Genomic DNA, 12,793 nt, shown 5'->3' with positions numbered 1-12,793 from the left:
CAAGTACCCTACTTTGCAAGAGCTTTTTGGCCAGTTTTTCACTTGGGCTTGGCAGGCCCATATTACCCATAAATCAACAGGACATCTTTGTTTGCTTTTGGCTAGACTGATGCAGCTGTTGCTACATGATCAGTTGACGGAGGAGCTCAAAAGGCTGATGACTTTGGATGTCATTGAACCTATTTTGCCCAGATGATGGGCTATGCCATTTGTAATTATCAAGAAACCATCTATGTCTTTGCAATGATTTTAATGTTACAATTAAATACACACTCTTTGGTGTGACGTCATAAGTGCGTGACTGTGTGTGAGATTGCTCTCTAAGTTTTCATCTATTTTTAGCTTTCAGATATATATTTTAACGGTTTTTGTGATAATATTTACTATATAAGTGACTTATTAGTGGTTTCTTCATTCACCTCTGCCTTCCTTGTGTTGTGACCTGATATTTGTGAGTGTTTCGTATCGAGCAACTTAACCTCTTACCCGTGTTTACATTCCGTGCTGACCAGTTGCAGCTGTAGCGGCGCATCGAAAGCTAAGTACTAATTAATTGTTTGTGTATAGTAGTTTATTTAGGAAGTTTAGTAGTCTTCAACCGGTGTTCTTAGTGTTTTCCAGTGAAATAACTTCAGAAGAAATTTTTGTGAACTGCTTTCAGTTTTGTTACTGTGTCATTAGACATTTGATTTTCTTTCTGTGTTAGTATTTTGTTATATTCTCATTTGTTGTTGATTAATACTGTCAATATTAGTAGTTACTTCCCTTTTAGAGCAAGTTTGTGATTATTGTAGTCAGTTTTTAACATCTTTTTATTGTAGTAGCGGAACTTAGATAAAGTTGTTTTCTTGTTTCAATAACTGTAAAATTTTACCATGAATGAGAAGTGTGGTCTTTGCTGTAGGTTCATGAGTAGTGGATTGTGGTGTGAGACTTGTTCAAAGTATTTGAAAGTATTTTCACTGGGGGGGGGGGGGGGGGGGTGAAATGCAGTGGGGAAGCCAGTGGGCATTCTGGTGAGATCCTCTCCTGGAAGTGCAGGTTATGTAGCAAGAGTAAGTTGATAGAGGAGCAGGAGTGTAAGATCTGTGCCCTTCAGGCGCTGTTGAAAAACGCACAGGAGGAGCTAGATAGGATGAGGAGGAAGAAGAGGGTTGGGGAATGGGAGCTGGCTGTTGGCAAGAGATCTGCTAGGAGAAGGAGATTTTCAGATAGTTTTACTATTGGTGTTTGCAATGGGAGGAATCTCTAGTAGCTGCAGATGTAGGAAGTATGCAGCAGACCTCAGCAGTTACGGTGGCTAGGACAGTTGCAAAGTCTAAGAGAAAGAAGAAGATTCTGCTGTTAGGTAGTTCTCATGGTAGAGGTGTAGGCCAGTAGTTGCAGGAAGTGTTGGGGAGTGAGTACCTGGTCACCAGCATTGTGAAGCCTAATGCAGGATTGGCTCAGGTGACTGTTAACATAGGGGGGTTATGTAGGGATTTTACTAAAGAGGATCAGGTAGTGATTGTGGGTGGGGATGGTAATAGTATTGATAGGGATGGGGAGTATGACATAGATGGTGACCTGGAAAAGATAGCCACTCAGACTGGCAACACGAATATGCATTTCGTGGAACTGTTTCAGCATCACGATTGGCCTCATCTTAATACAGCCGTCAGGCGTAATAACATGAGACTTGGGGGTGCGCTGATGACAGAAGGCATGAGTCACATTTCAGTGGTGTCGGTGGAGTCTATCAGCAGGACGGGTTTCACTAGACATGGCCTGCACCTCAACAAGTATGAAAAGGAGAGGTTGGAAAAGCTTATAGGTGACAGCATAGGTGGGGGGGGGGGGGATCACTCATGGGAAAATTCCGGTAATTGTGGGTGTTAGAGCTGTACCTTTTTTAGATTGAAGTCAGCTGATAGGTATTCCTGCTTAAGGGAAGTCTCTATAACAAAGAAACCACTTTCGACAAAGCTTAGGTATCCAATTAATGAGGGAATTAGTATATTTTATCAAAATATACAAGGTATTGAAGATAAAGTTAGTGAACCGCTTATAGATGTTGACTCTGAAAGTATTGGTATATCTGAACACTTCCTAAATAAGGAGATAATTCAGAGGCTTCCTTTACTAGGATACAGGTAGGCTGGCAGCTTTTCTAGGAGCTCTTTGCAGTGTGAGGGAGTAGCCATGTATGTGAAAAACGGTATCCCATTTGAGTCAATTGATGTTTCATAGTACTGCACTGAAAAGGTGTTTGAATGTTGTGCAGGTGTGGTTAAATTTGGTGGAGCTAAACTTCCTACTGTTGTTATTTATAGATCCCCAGACTCCAATTTCACAACATTTTTGCTAAAGCTAGAGGAGGTTCTGAGTTCACTTTATAGGAAATACAAAAAGTTAGTTATATGTGGTGACTTCAATATTAATTGTATAAGTGATTGTGCAAGGAAAAGGATACTGGTAGACCTCCTTAATTCATATAATCTTATGCAAACTGTATTTTTTCCAATGAGAGTGCAAGGGAACAGTAGAACAACCATAGACAATATTTTTGTTCATTCCTCATTACTAGAAGGGCATTCTGTTAGCAAAAAGGTAAATGGCCTTTCAGATCATGATGCACAAATTTTAAGTCTAAAAGATTTTTGTGCTGCAACACGTGTTAAATATAGTTACCAACTTTTTCGGAAAGCTGATCCAGTTGCTGTAGAGACTTTTGTAAACCTTATCAAGGAACAAGAGTGGCAAGATGTTTATAGTGCTGATACAGTAGATGATAAATATAATGCTTTCCTCAAGACTTTTCTCATGCTCTTTGAAAGTTGCTTTCCGTTAGAACGTTCAAAACAGGGTACTAGCACAAACAGGCAGCCTGGGTGGCTGACTAAAGGGATAAGAATATCTTGCAGAACAAAGTGGCAATTATATCAAAACGTTAGAAACAGTAACAATCTAAATGCAACAGCTCATTACAAACAGTATTGTAAGGTGCTTAAAAAAAGTTATTTGGAAGGCAAAAAGTATGTGGTATGCAGATAGAATAGCTAAGTCTCAGGATAAAATTAAAACCATATGGTCAGTCGTAAAGGAAGTGGCTGGTCTGCAGAGACAGGTCGAGGATATAGAATCAGTGCGTAGTGGGAATGTCCGTGTTACTGATAAGTAAGTATGTACAGTATTTAATAATCACTTTCTGAATATAGCAGGTGAACTAAATAGAAACCTAGTCCCAACAGGGAATCATATAGTGCTTGTAGAAAAAAGTGTTCCGAGACTGTTACCTGAAATGCTCCTCCATGATACTGACAAGAGGGAGATTGAGTTAATAATTAAATCACTACAGACCAAGAACTCGCATGGATATGACGGGGTATCTAGCAGAATACTGAAGTATTGTTCCATGTATGTTAGCCCAGTACTTAGCCATATCTGTAACTTTTCCTTTATAAGTGGTCAGTTTCCTGACCGATTAAAGTACTCGGTAGTGAAGCCACTTTATAAAAAGGGAGACAGGGATAATGTTGACAATTATAGACCTATTTCTATGCCATCAGTGTTTGCTAAAGTTATCGAGAAGGTTGTATATACAAGGTTACTGGAGCATTTAGATTCACATAATTTGCTGTCAAATGTACAGTTTGGTTTTAGAAATGGCTTAACAACTGAAAATGCTATAGTCTCTTTTCTCCGTGAGGTTTTGGGCAGATTAAATAAAAGGTTGCAAACATTAGGTGTTTTCTTTGATTTAATGAGGGCTTTTGACTGTGTTGACCACAAAATATTACTGCAGAAGTTGGACCATTATGGAGTAAGGGGAGTAGCTTACAATTGGTTCGCCTCTTACTTTAAGAACAGAAAGCAGAAGGTAATTCTCTGCAATGTTGAGAGTGGTAGTGATGTTCAGTCCCAATGGGGCACTGTTAAATGGGGCATTCCCCAAAGGTCGGTGCTAGGGGCCACTGCTGTTTCTTATTTATATAAATGATATGGCTTCTAGTATTACAGGTGATTCAAAAATATTTCTGTTTGCTGATGACACCAGCTTGGTAGTGAAGGATCTTGTGTGTAATATTGCAACATTATCAAATAATGTAGTTCATGAAATAAGTTTGTGGCTTGTGGAAAATAATTTGATGCTAAATCACAGTAAGACTCAGTTTTTACAGTTTCTAACTCACAATTAAACAATAACTGATATTTTAATCAGACAGAATGGGCATATTATAAGCGAGATGGAACAGTTCAAGTTCCTAGGCATTCGGATAGATAGTAAGCTGTTGTGGAAAGCCCATGTTCAGGATCTTGTTCAGAAACTAAATGCCGCTTTATTTACCATTAGAACAGTATCTGAAATAAGTGACATTTCAACATGAAAAGTAGTCGCATATTTTCATACGCTTATGTCATATGGTATTATTTTTTGGGGTAGTTCTTCTGATTCAAAAAGGGTATTTTTCGCTCAAAAACGGGCTGTTTGAGCTATGTGTGGTGTAAGTTCGAAATCCTCTTGTCGACCCCTACTCGATAGTCTGGGAATTTTGACATTGACCTCACAGTATGTATTTTCTTTAATGTCGTTTGTTGTTAGCAATATTAGCTTATTCCCAAGAGTTAGCAGCTTTCACTCAGTTAATACCAGGCAGAAATCAAATCTGCATGTGGAATGCACTTCCTTGACTCTTGTGCAGAAAGGAGTGTAGTATTCTGCTGCATCCATTTTCAGTAAGCTACCACAAGAACTCAAAAATCTTTGCAGTAGCCCAAGCACTTTTAAGTCTAAACTGAAGAGTTTCCTCATGGCTCATTCCTTCTGTTCTGTCGAGGAGCTCCTGGAAGCGCTAAAAAATTAAGCAAATTCCAGTGTTACATTCTTGATTTGCTTTATTTAAACTAACGACTTGTTGCCTGAATATGTTTCTTACATTTCATTTTATCTGTTTCTACAATCTACAACTGAATATGTTTCTTATCTTTCATTTTATCTGTTTCTACAATCGTGTTATAATTTCATGTATTGACTTGTTCCATGACCATGGAGACTTCTCCTTAATGTGGTCCCACAGAACAATAAATAAATAATACACAGGTTGTGATTGACCTGTACCCTGCATCATCAGGAATTGGTGTTGAAACTGATGGGAGGACACTGCCATTCCAAACTGGATTTATTTGAGGTACATCTGCAGCTTCTGCTTGGTGAGGAATTTCAGCAGTTATTTGTTCTCAATGTCCCTTATGGTTCTTACAAGGAGAAAAGTTTGGTCTTTGGGGTGTCAAGCTCTTCAGCTCTTTTCCAACATTTCTTGGAACAGCTTACACAACATGTTCCCTGTTGTATCAACTATCTGGAGAAACTGTGATCATATGACCCTCCACTGAGGACCATCTGTGAAGTCTTATGATTCTGTTTCAGACACTGCAGGACATGGGTCTCAGGTGCAATTTGGATAAATCTCATTTCTTTCAATGACCACCATTGTGTATCCTCTTATGCACTTACTATAAAAAGGTGTCCATTTGTCTGGATGTATGTGTGTGACCAAACATTCATAACTGTAGAAGGTAGGTTTTATCAGTCCCTTGCCTCATTTCAGTTGAATAAGCTACCTGTCTTAGATGCTTGCCAGTTTGGGCTAGGGGCCTTGCTGGACCACATGTGCAGTCAAGAAGGTTTCCAGTGTTTTTATAGGGCATGAAGTTTCATCTTGTCATAGACCACAAGGCCTTTAGATTCTCCCTTTGGCCCCAATCTGCACCTACCAGATAAGACAGACCACAGACCACCCTACTCCTCAGCCATTATCATTATGAGATTCGTTCCTGCTAGATGGCTGAGTATTCCAATGTAGATGCTCTCTCATGTATTTGTGTGGGTCCAAACCCGGACTCCAAGTTGGAGGAAATATTTTGCTTTTATCTCAATGAGGAAGTTCAGAAGGCACTGGATGGTTTTCCTACTATGAGCTCTTATATCACTCATGCTATCAACATGGATTCTGTTCTCCGCCAAATGGAGCAACACGTCAAGTGAGGGTGGCCTGAACAAACTCAAGGCTGAGTGTTGGACCCCTTTGTAATTATTTTGTGCTGCACCACAGACTAACTGTCATTGATGGAGTGATCTTGTTGATAATGGAACATGCCATGTCACAGGTGATCATTCGGCTTCCCTCCAGTAGGATAACTTTCAGCTCTTATTTCACAGTCACTGGAGGACCTCACAGAAAAGATGCTTGCTCACCACTGCATCTACTGGCTAAGTGCATCTTCCAAGTATCCAGATCACCAGGCTACCCTGTGGCACTGTTACTTGTTATGGCCAGCACCAATGCAGTGATGGGAATCTGAGCACCTGGACTTCATGGGCTTCTTCTTGAGTGCATTTTGGTTGCTCATTATTGATGTTTACTCCCATTTCCCATACATTGTCAACTCCCACTTTACATTGGCAGAGTTTACTGAGTGTACCTTCACCCAGATCTTCTCCATTGAAGGCCTTCCTTGCACCTTGGTGATGGATAAAGGGGTGACAGCTCACTTCTCAGTTCTTTCAAGGATTTTATTTCCTTTTTTGGCTGCGTGGCATCCACCATGTGAGGGCACCCCCATTTCACCCACAATCCAACAGAGTCAGAATACCTTATTTCAACCCTCAAGACACAGATCAAGAAGTATGTTGAGAATGCTTGGGCAGAAGAGGCACGTATGCATTTTCTAAGTTCTTACAGGTGCACTCCTGTTGACTAAAAGAACCCAGCAGTATTGCTGTATGGACATCAGCTGCACACAGTGCTGCACCTCCTGCTCCTGACCCTTCACATGCCTCATTGACCTCTGTCACCACACTTTGTACCAGAGTCCCCCATCTGGGCAAGTGCTTTTGTCTACCATTAGTGTTGGATTCCAGCGGGTCATCCCTGGTCAGCAGGGTAAGCACTTCTTTGTAAGCCCTTCTTCATGCTACAGGCCAGTGACAGGCTGTTGGAGTGCTATTGCATCCAGTAATGCTTGTGGGTGGGAGACCAAATTCCTCTGCCCCCATGCACACCTTCAAAAGGTGACCCACGTCTTGGAACCTGATTTTTTTGTCCTTCTGTCCTCTCCACTGTCTCTTGGGCCATCACCTCTTTCCTTGATCTGACCACCTGCACTGTGCTCCCCCTTGTCCTCAGTCCACTCATCTGCTGTCTATTTCAGCACACACTGGATTGTTGGGGACTGGTGTTGTATGAGGTAGAGCTGCCAGATGGGCCAGAGGAGCTGCCCCAGCACATTCTGATCCCTCCCCCAAGGAGCATTATGTGCCCCTGGCAGCTGGCATCACATCCAGGGAATTTGTTCACAGCAGAACTGTCATCATCAGGGCCATTTCTGGCCCTGTGCTCTTGTTACCACAAACTGAAGGTGGTGGTCTCTAAGGCCCAGGAGACAATGAATGCTACCTTGTTGCACACCACAAGACAGCCTGCAGTACAGGAGATGGACACCAGGATTTCATCAACTCATTGTCATTCCCCAAAATGGAGAGGATGTGGTAACCCTCCATGTTACCACTTGTCTTGTACCAGTGCCACTGCTGTGGCTATGACAACATTTTGCAAGGCACTGACATGAGATGTTGCTAATCAACCCACCTGTACCAGCACTGGCAATGTGGGGCCAGCCACCAGGAGCTGGGATGATTGAACATCAAGAGACCTTGTTGCCTCAGGTCCTGCACACACCACCAGAGCTCAGCACCACTTCCAGACACCAATCAACCCTGCAATGGAGCAGTCTGTCTTTCTCATTTCACTATTCTGTTTTGTCACAGTAACTTGACTCCACTCTTGGGGTATATTTCGATTTGTATCATGGTCTTGGTCCCTCTTTCTACTCTGGATTTATGTGGAATATAGAAACTGTATTCACCTTAAAATGCTTAGAACTTTGTGTGTGTTCTTATATTTGCCTGTAACTGCAACAAAAACTACCTACAATTTGTTGTTAGTCTACTTTACAGAAGGAACCCAGAGACACTGCTGCTTCCATTTAATTTAATACCTGATGCCTTTCCTTTATGATGGTGTTTATGCAATACAATATGTGTATGTGGCTGAGTAGACTTTTTTTGCAGCTGTGATGAATATGTGTTAGAGGCAATGGATCTGTCACATCTCTGTGTGAATGTCTTCAGTGTACCTTGTTTCTGTCAAAACCAGAATATAAAGTGTGCAGTATATCATCTTTTGAAGTATCATAATTTGTAGTAGATACTGTCTTTTTGAATTTCAGTAAACTATGAGAACCTTTAGAAACTACAGTTGAACTGTGTTTACAGGGACTGAACCTGCTGGTTTATGTTTCTGTGTTGATATTGGTCACCTGAGATTATCACACAGACCATTAAACATAGACCATCAGAGATGATAGATTGGTAATGTGTATCTTTGCTGTTCTTATGCAGTAAATAGTGCTGAAATTGGTGATTATGCTTTTCAGATACATCAAGACTAAGACAGTATGAAGTACTTTCATGCAAAGAAGAAACTTCTTCCCAAGAAACTTCAGTTACCAGTGTCAGTTCTAGTCCTCTTTTCATCAAAAAGTATAAAAGTAAATTGGATGGGTCTATGAAAATGAAACTTAAAGGAATAAAACAAAGCTCAAGTCGGAGATATCCTGGAAGAAATTCACCTCAGAAAAGTCAGCAATTTGTGCCTTTCACTGAACATATAGTGGGAGATAATTTGGAGAAAGGCTGTTTAATGATAGGTATGCCACATATTTCAAAGTTCAGCAATCAGTGGCACACAGATGATATTAATAATTTCAGCAACCTACTTAGTATAAATTAAAATACATGATGGTAATTTTATCTTGTTCTTTTGCAGTAAATAATGAGTAAGTCAGTGATTGTAATTTTCAGGTACATCAAGACTGAAACAGCATGAACTATTTGCATGCAGAGAAGAAACTGCTTCACAAGAAAATTCTGCTGCTAGTGTCAGTACTAGCTCTCCTTTCATCAGGAAGTATAATAGTGAACTAGATGGTTATATGAAAATTAAACTTAAAGGAATACAACAAAGCTCAAGTCAAAGATCTGCTGGAAGAAATACAGCTCAGAAAAGTCAAGGATTTATACCTTACACTGAACATTCAGTGACAGATTTTTCTGAGAAAGGCTTTTCCAAGAGAGGTCTGTCATGTACCTCATATTTAAACAATTGCCGCTCACAATAGATATGGATAACTGCAATAAATTATTTAGTATAAATGAAAGTACTTGTTGATAACCTGTATCTGTTTGTTCTGTCCCATTAAATAATAAATAAATTGGTGACTATACTTTTCAGATACCTCAAGACTGAAACAGTATGAACTACTTGCATGCAAAGAAGAAACTGCTCCACAAGAAAATTCTGTTATGAGTATCAGTTCTAAACCACTTTTCATTAATAAGTATAATGGTAAATTGGATAGTTCTCTGAAAATGAAACTTAAAGGAATAGAACCATACTCAAACCAGAGATATGCTGGAAGAAATGCACCTCAGAAAAGTCAACAATTCATGCCTTGCACTGAACATTCAGTGACAGATAATTTAGGAACAGGTTACTTTATGAGAAAAAAGTCACAGATTTCAAAGTTCAATGATGATTTCAGTAATTTACATAATATGGATGAAAGAGCATATTATTTTGAGTCTAAGGTAAGCTAAGCTGAGGTAGGCATTTATACCTATTAATTTCATTAGTATTTATTTATGATGTCATTATGACAATTTTCAGTGAATAATGTTGAATGTTACAGGGGATTTTCCTGGATACACACAGATTCAATTCAATTTTTAAAAAAAGTAGAAGTTCATATAAAATGTGTTATTTACTAATCAATGTGGAGAATTTTTATATGAACCTACATGGACCCTTTACCTAATTGCAAAATAATAGCATTTTCAAATACTGCAAGACCAATGCTTAAGATGCAATACTCACAGATTTTTATTGAGGGCATGTACATGAAACAGAACAGATGTTTAAATTTGCTTTTAGTGCTAGAAGTTATTTGTAATACAGAAGTACTTTCCTTTGATAAGTAGTGTTATTTATTTTTCAGTTATTTACATTGCCTGATTTATTTTCAGTGGCAGGTAATTCATTATAGACAACTTTATGGAATAATGCTATCCTACTTAATGTTTCACTTATCTATACAATTATTATGCATCATTTTTGTAAAACTCTGCTCAACAATAGGTAAAAAGTCTACTTATTTGCATGAAACCAGCCATTAAACAGTTACATGTAAAAACCAGTGAATTTCAGATTTTAGACACATGGTATTTCTTCATAAAAGGAAGGGAGGAAAGAAAAAAAGAGCAAAAAATCTTAAATTATTTGAATAGAAAGGGTGGATGAGAAAGAGATCCAATATCTGATAGAGTGCAAATCGTGAGATCAAAGGGATGCAATACTATTACCCTTAAGTCTTCCCATATGGCAGTTCCTATAACATGTAATGATAAAATGGATGATAATATATTGAATTGAACTGAAAAGTCACAAACGTGTCCAGATCCGAAGGCAAGGTCATCAGTGACGTACAGGACTTAGAGCTAAAAGCACATTTATTACTGACAACAGCACACAGCCCCTCCTGGATGTAGAGTGCAGCTGTTTACACAGACATAGAATATTGCATAATGCTGGTCTTTTTACAAATATTGCCACATGATTCAAACATTAAAAAAACAAAATATTTCAAGAATCTTGCATAAATTATAAATACTAAATAGCAAATAATATCTGGTAGTCAATTTCAACTGGTAACCTACAGCACCCCAGGCAGTGGCAGTAACCACTAACCACAGACAGCAGCACTATTGTCATTTGTATACTTCATTTGTGCATCCTGCAAAGGTACCACAAGTACTGTTCCCTCCTGTGGATACTGTCTCAGCTCCAAAAAATACATGAGTTAATAACTGTTTGCTGATTTGACTGTGAGTGGTGACTCTGGAGGCTCTGTACAAGGGAGGCAGAAAAAGCTGAGGATACTACAACCATACCCCTTACCAAAATATTTGAGGTGATGTCTTCCCCTGAAACTGACCCTTGTATTTGTCCTATGTCAAGGAGAAATATGCACAAAAGGGTAAGTGCTCCATTAGTAGTCGGTAATTTGAACAGAGAATGCATAATGGTATCCCTCGAGAAAACAGATGGGAGGGATCATGCTATCAATATGTATGTCTGGAGGCCTCATTCAACGTGCTAGACTGACCGTTCTGTCAGTCATTGAGAGGTGTAACCAGCAACAGATTTTGGTAAATACCACAGCAAATGATGCCTGTCATCTGGGCTCAGAGGCAGTAGTAGGAGTATTCCAGCAACTGACAGAGAAGGTTGAGAAAACTGGCTTTGTTCACAATCTGCAGAATTGTCCACACAGATAATTTCAAGTCCTGGATCTGAGTAAAATAGAAGGCTATTCAGAGACTTCATTACATCTGTGACAGGCTAGAGCAGTCAGCTGCGCAGAGCATTCTTAATAAAGTGCCAGTTCAATGTGCTCCAAAAAATGGCAGTTGAGTTCACATAATTGCAAGTTACAGAAAGCTAGCTAAAACACAGAATCAGCAGCATTGACATTTTTAAATAGGTCAAAGTATGTGTTGAAAGCATAATATAATGGAAAAGGAGGTGACATGTTTGCCACAAAAAATAAGAAATATAAACTTGGTTATATGAAACTGAAACTGTGTGTGGGACTGTTCAGCCAAGTACCAATATCAGGGGCATAAACTTATAACTGGGTCTTCATGCTGACCCGAGACTCAGTCCAAGATGTAACAGAAATCTTTAGCAAAACCCTCAGCTCATCAATACATCAAGGAGAGTTCAATCAACCAAAAATGGATTTTGTATGATTTCAGTTTTGTGAGTGCTTGATGTGGTAAAACATCATGCAAAACAATACTAAATAATTTCTCCAAAAACTACTTAGAACAGAGAATTTGGAAACCCATAGTTAACAGAGAAATATTATATCTTACAGGTAACAAACAGACCTGGACTCTTTGAGGATATCCTCATTGACACAGATGAAGATATCCTCATTGACACAGATATCATTAACCATTAGGTAGTTGTAACATCAGTCATTATTAAACTGTAATTGGTAACTAAAGTTTGTAGAAAGATTTACATGTCTAGTAAAGTGAATTGCTACAGAAGAATGCTGAAGATTAGATGGGTAGATCACATAACTAATGAGGAGGTATTGAATAGAATTGGGGAGAAGAGGAGTTTGTGGCTCAACTTGACTAGAAGAAGGGATCGGTCGGTAGGACATGTTCTGAGGCGTCAAGGGATCACCAATTTAGTACTGGAGGGCAGTGTGGAGGGTAAAAATCATAGAGGGAGACCAAGAGATGAATACACTAAGCAGATTTAGAAGGATGTAGGCTGCAGTAGGCACTGGGAGATGAAGAAGATTGCACAGGATAGAGTAGCATGGAGAGCTGCATCAAACCAGTCTCAGGACTGAAGACTAGAACAACAACAACAGCAAAGTGAATAGAGAGGCTGTAGTGTCATATCTTAACCCTTTATAGGATAATGCTCCCTTTGTAAAAGAGAGTGTTGAAATTTAATTTGTTAAGACGAGCAGTGCATTATGGGAAAGACAATCGAGTGATGGGTGTAAGGGGGGGGGGGCTGGGATGGGGGGGGAGGGGGACAGCAGGGTATAGGTGGGGGATGGTAAAGTGCTCATTGTGGGAGTGTGCAGGGTTGAGGTGAAGAGAGGGTCG

The 12,793-nt window shown here is 39.5% G+C and overlaps 1 protein-coding gene across 5 annotated transcripts in view; it reads left to right on the top strand.

Moving 5' to 3' along the window:
- Positions 1-12,793, top strand: part of LOC126354048 (dentin matrix acidic phosphoprotein 1-like) — a 172,753-nt gene that overhangs the window by 111,417 nt on the left and 48,543 nt on the right. For all 5 annotated transcript variants that reach the window (XM_050003394.1, XM_050003396.1, XM_050003395.1 and 2 more), the window contains 3 exons: positions 8,476-8,748; positions 8,903-9,175; positions 9,333-9,688. In XM_050003394.1, coding sequence (XP_049859351.1) covers positions 8,476-8,748; positions 8,903-9,175; positions 9,333-9,688 — 902 coding nt within the window. The remainder of the gene's footprint in view (positions 1-8,475; positions 8,749-8,902; positions 9,176-9,332; positions 9,689-12,793) is intronic.

The sequence above is a fragment of the Schistocerca gregaria genome, chromosome 3, assembly GCF_023897955.1.
Source record: "Schistocerca gregaria isolate iqSchGreg1 chromosome 3, iqSchGreg1.2, whole genome shotgun sequence".
Classification (NCBI taxonomy): Eukaryota; Metazoa; Arthropoda; class Insecta; order Orthoptera; family Acrididae; genus Schistocerca; species Schistocerca gregaria.
The sequence above is the reverse complement of the archived record's forward strand: the minus strand, read 5'-3'. Positions and strand labels throughout refer to the sequence as shown.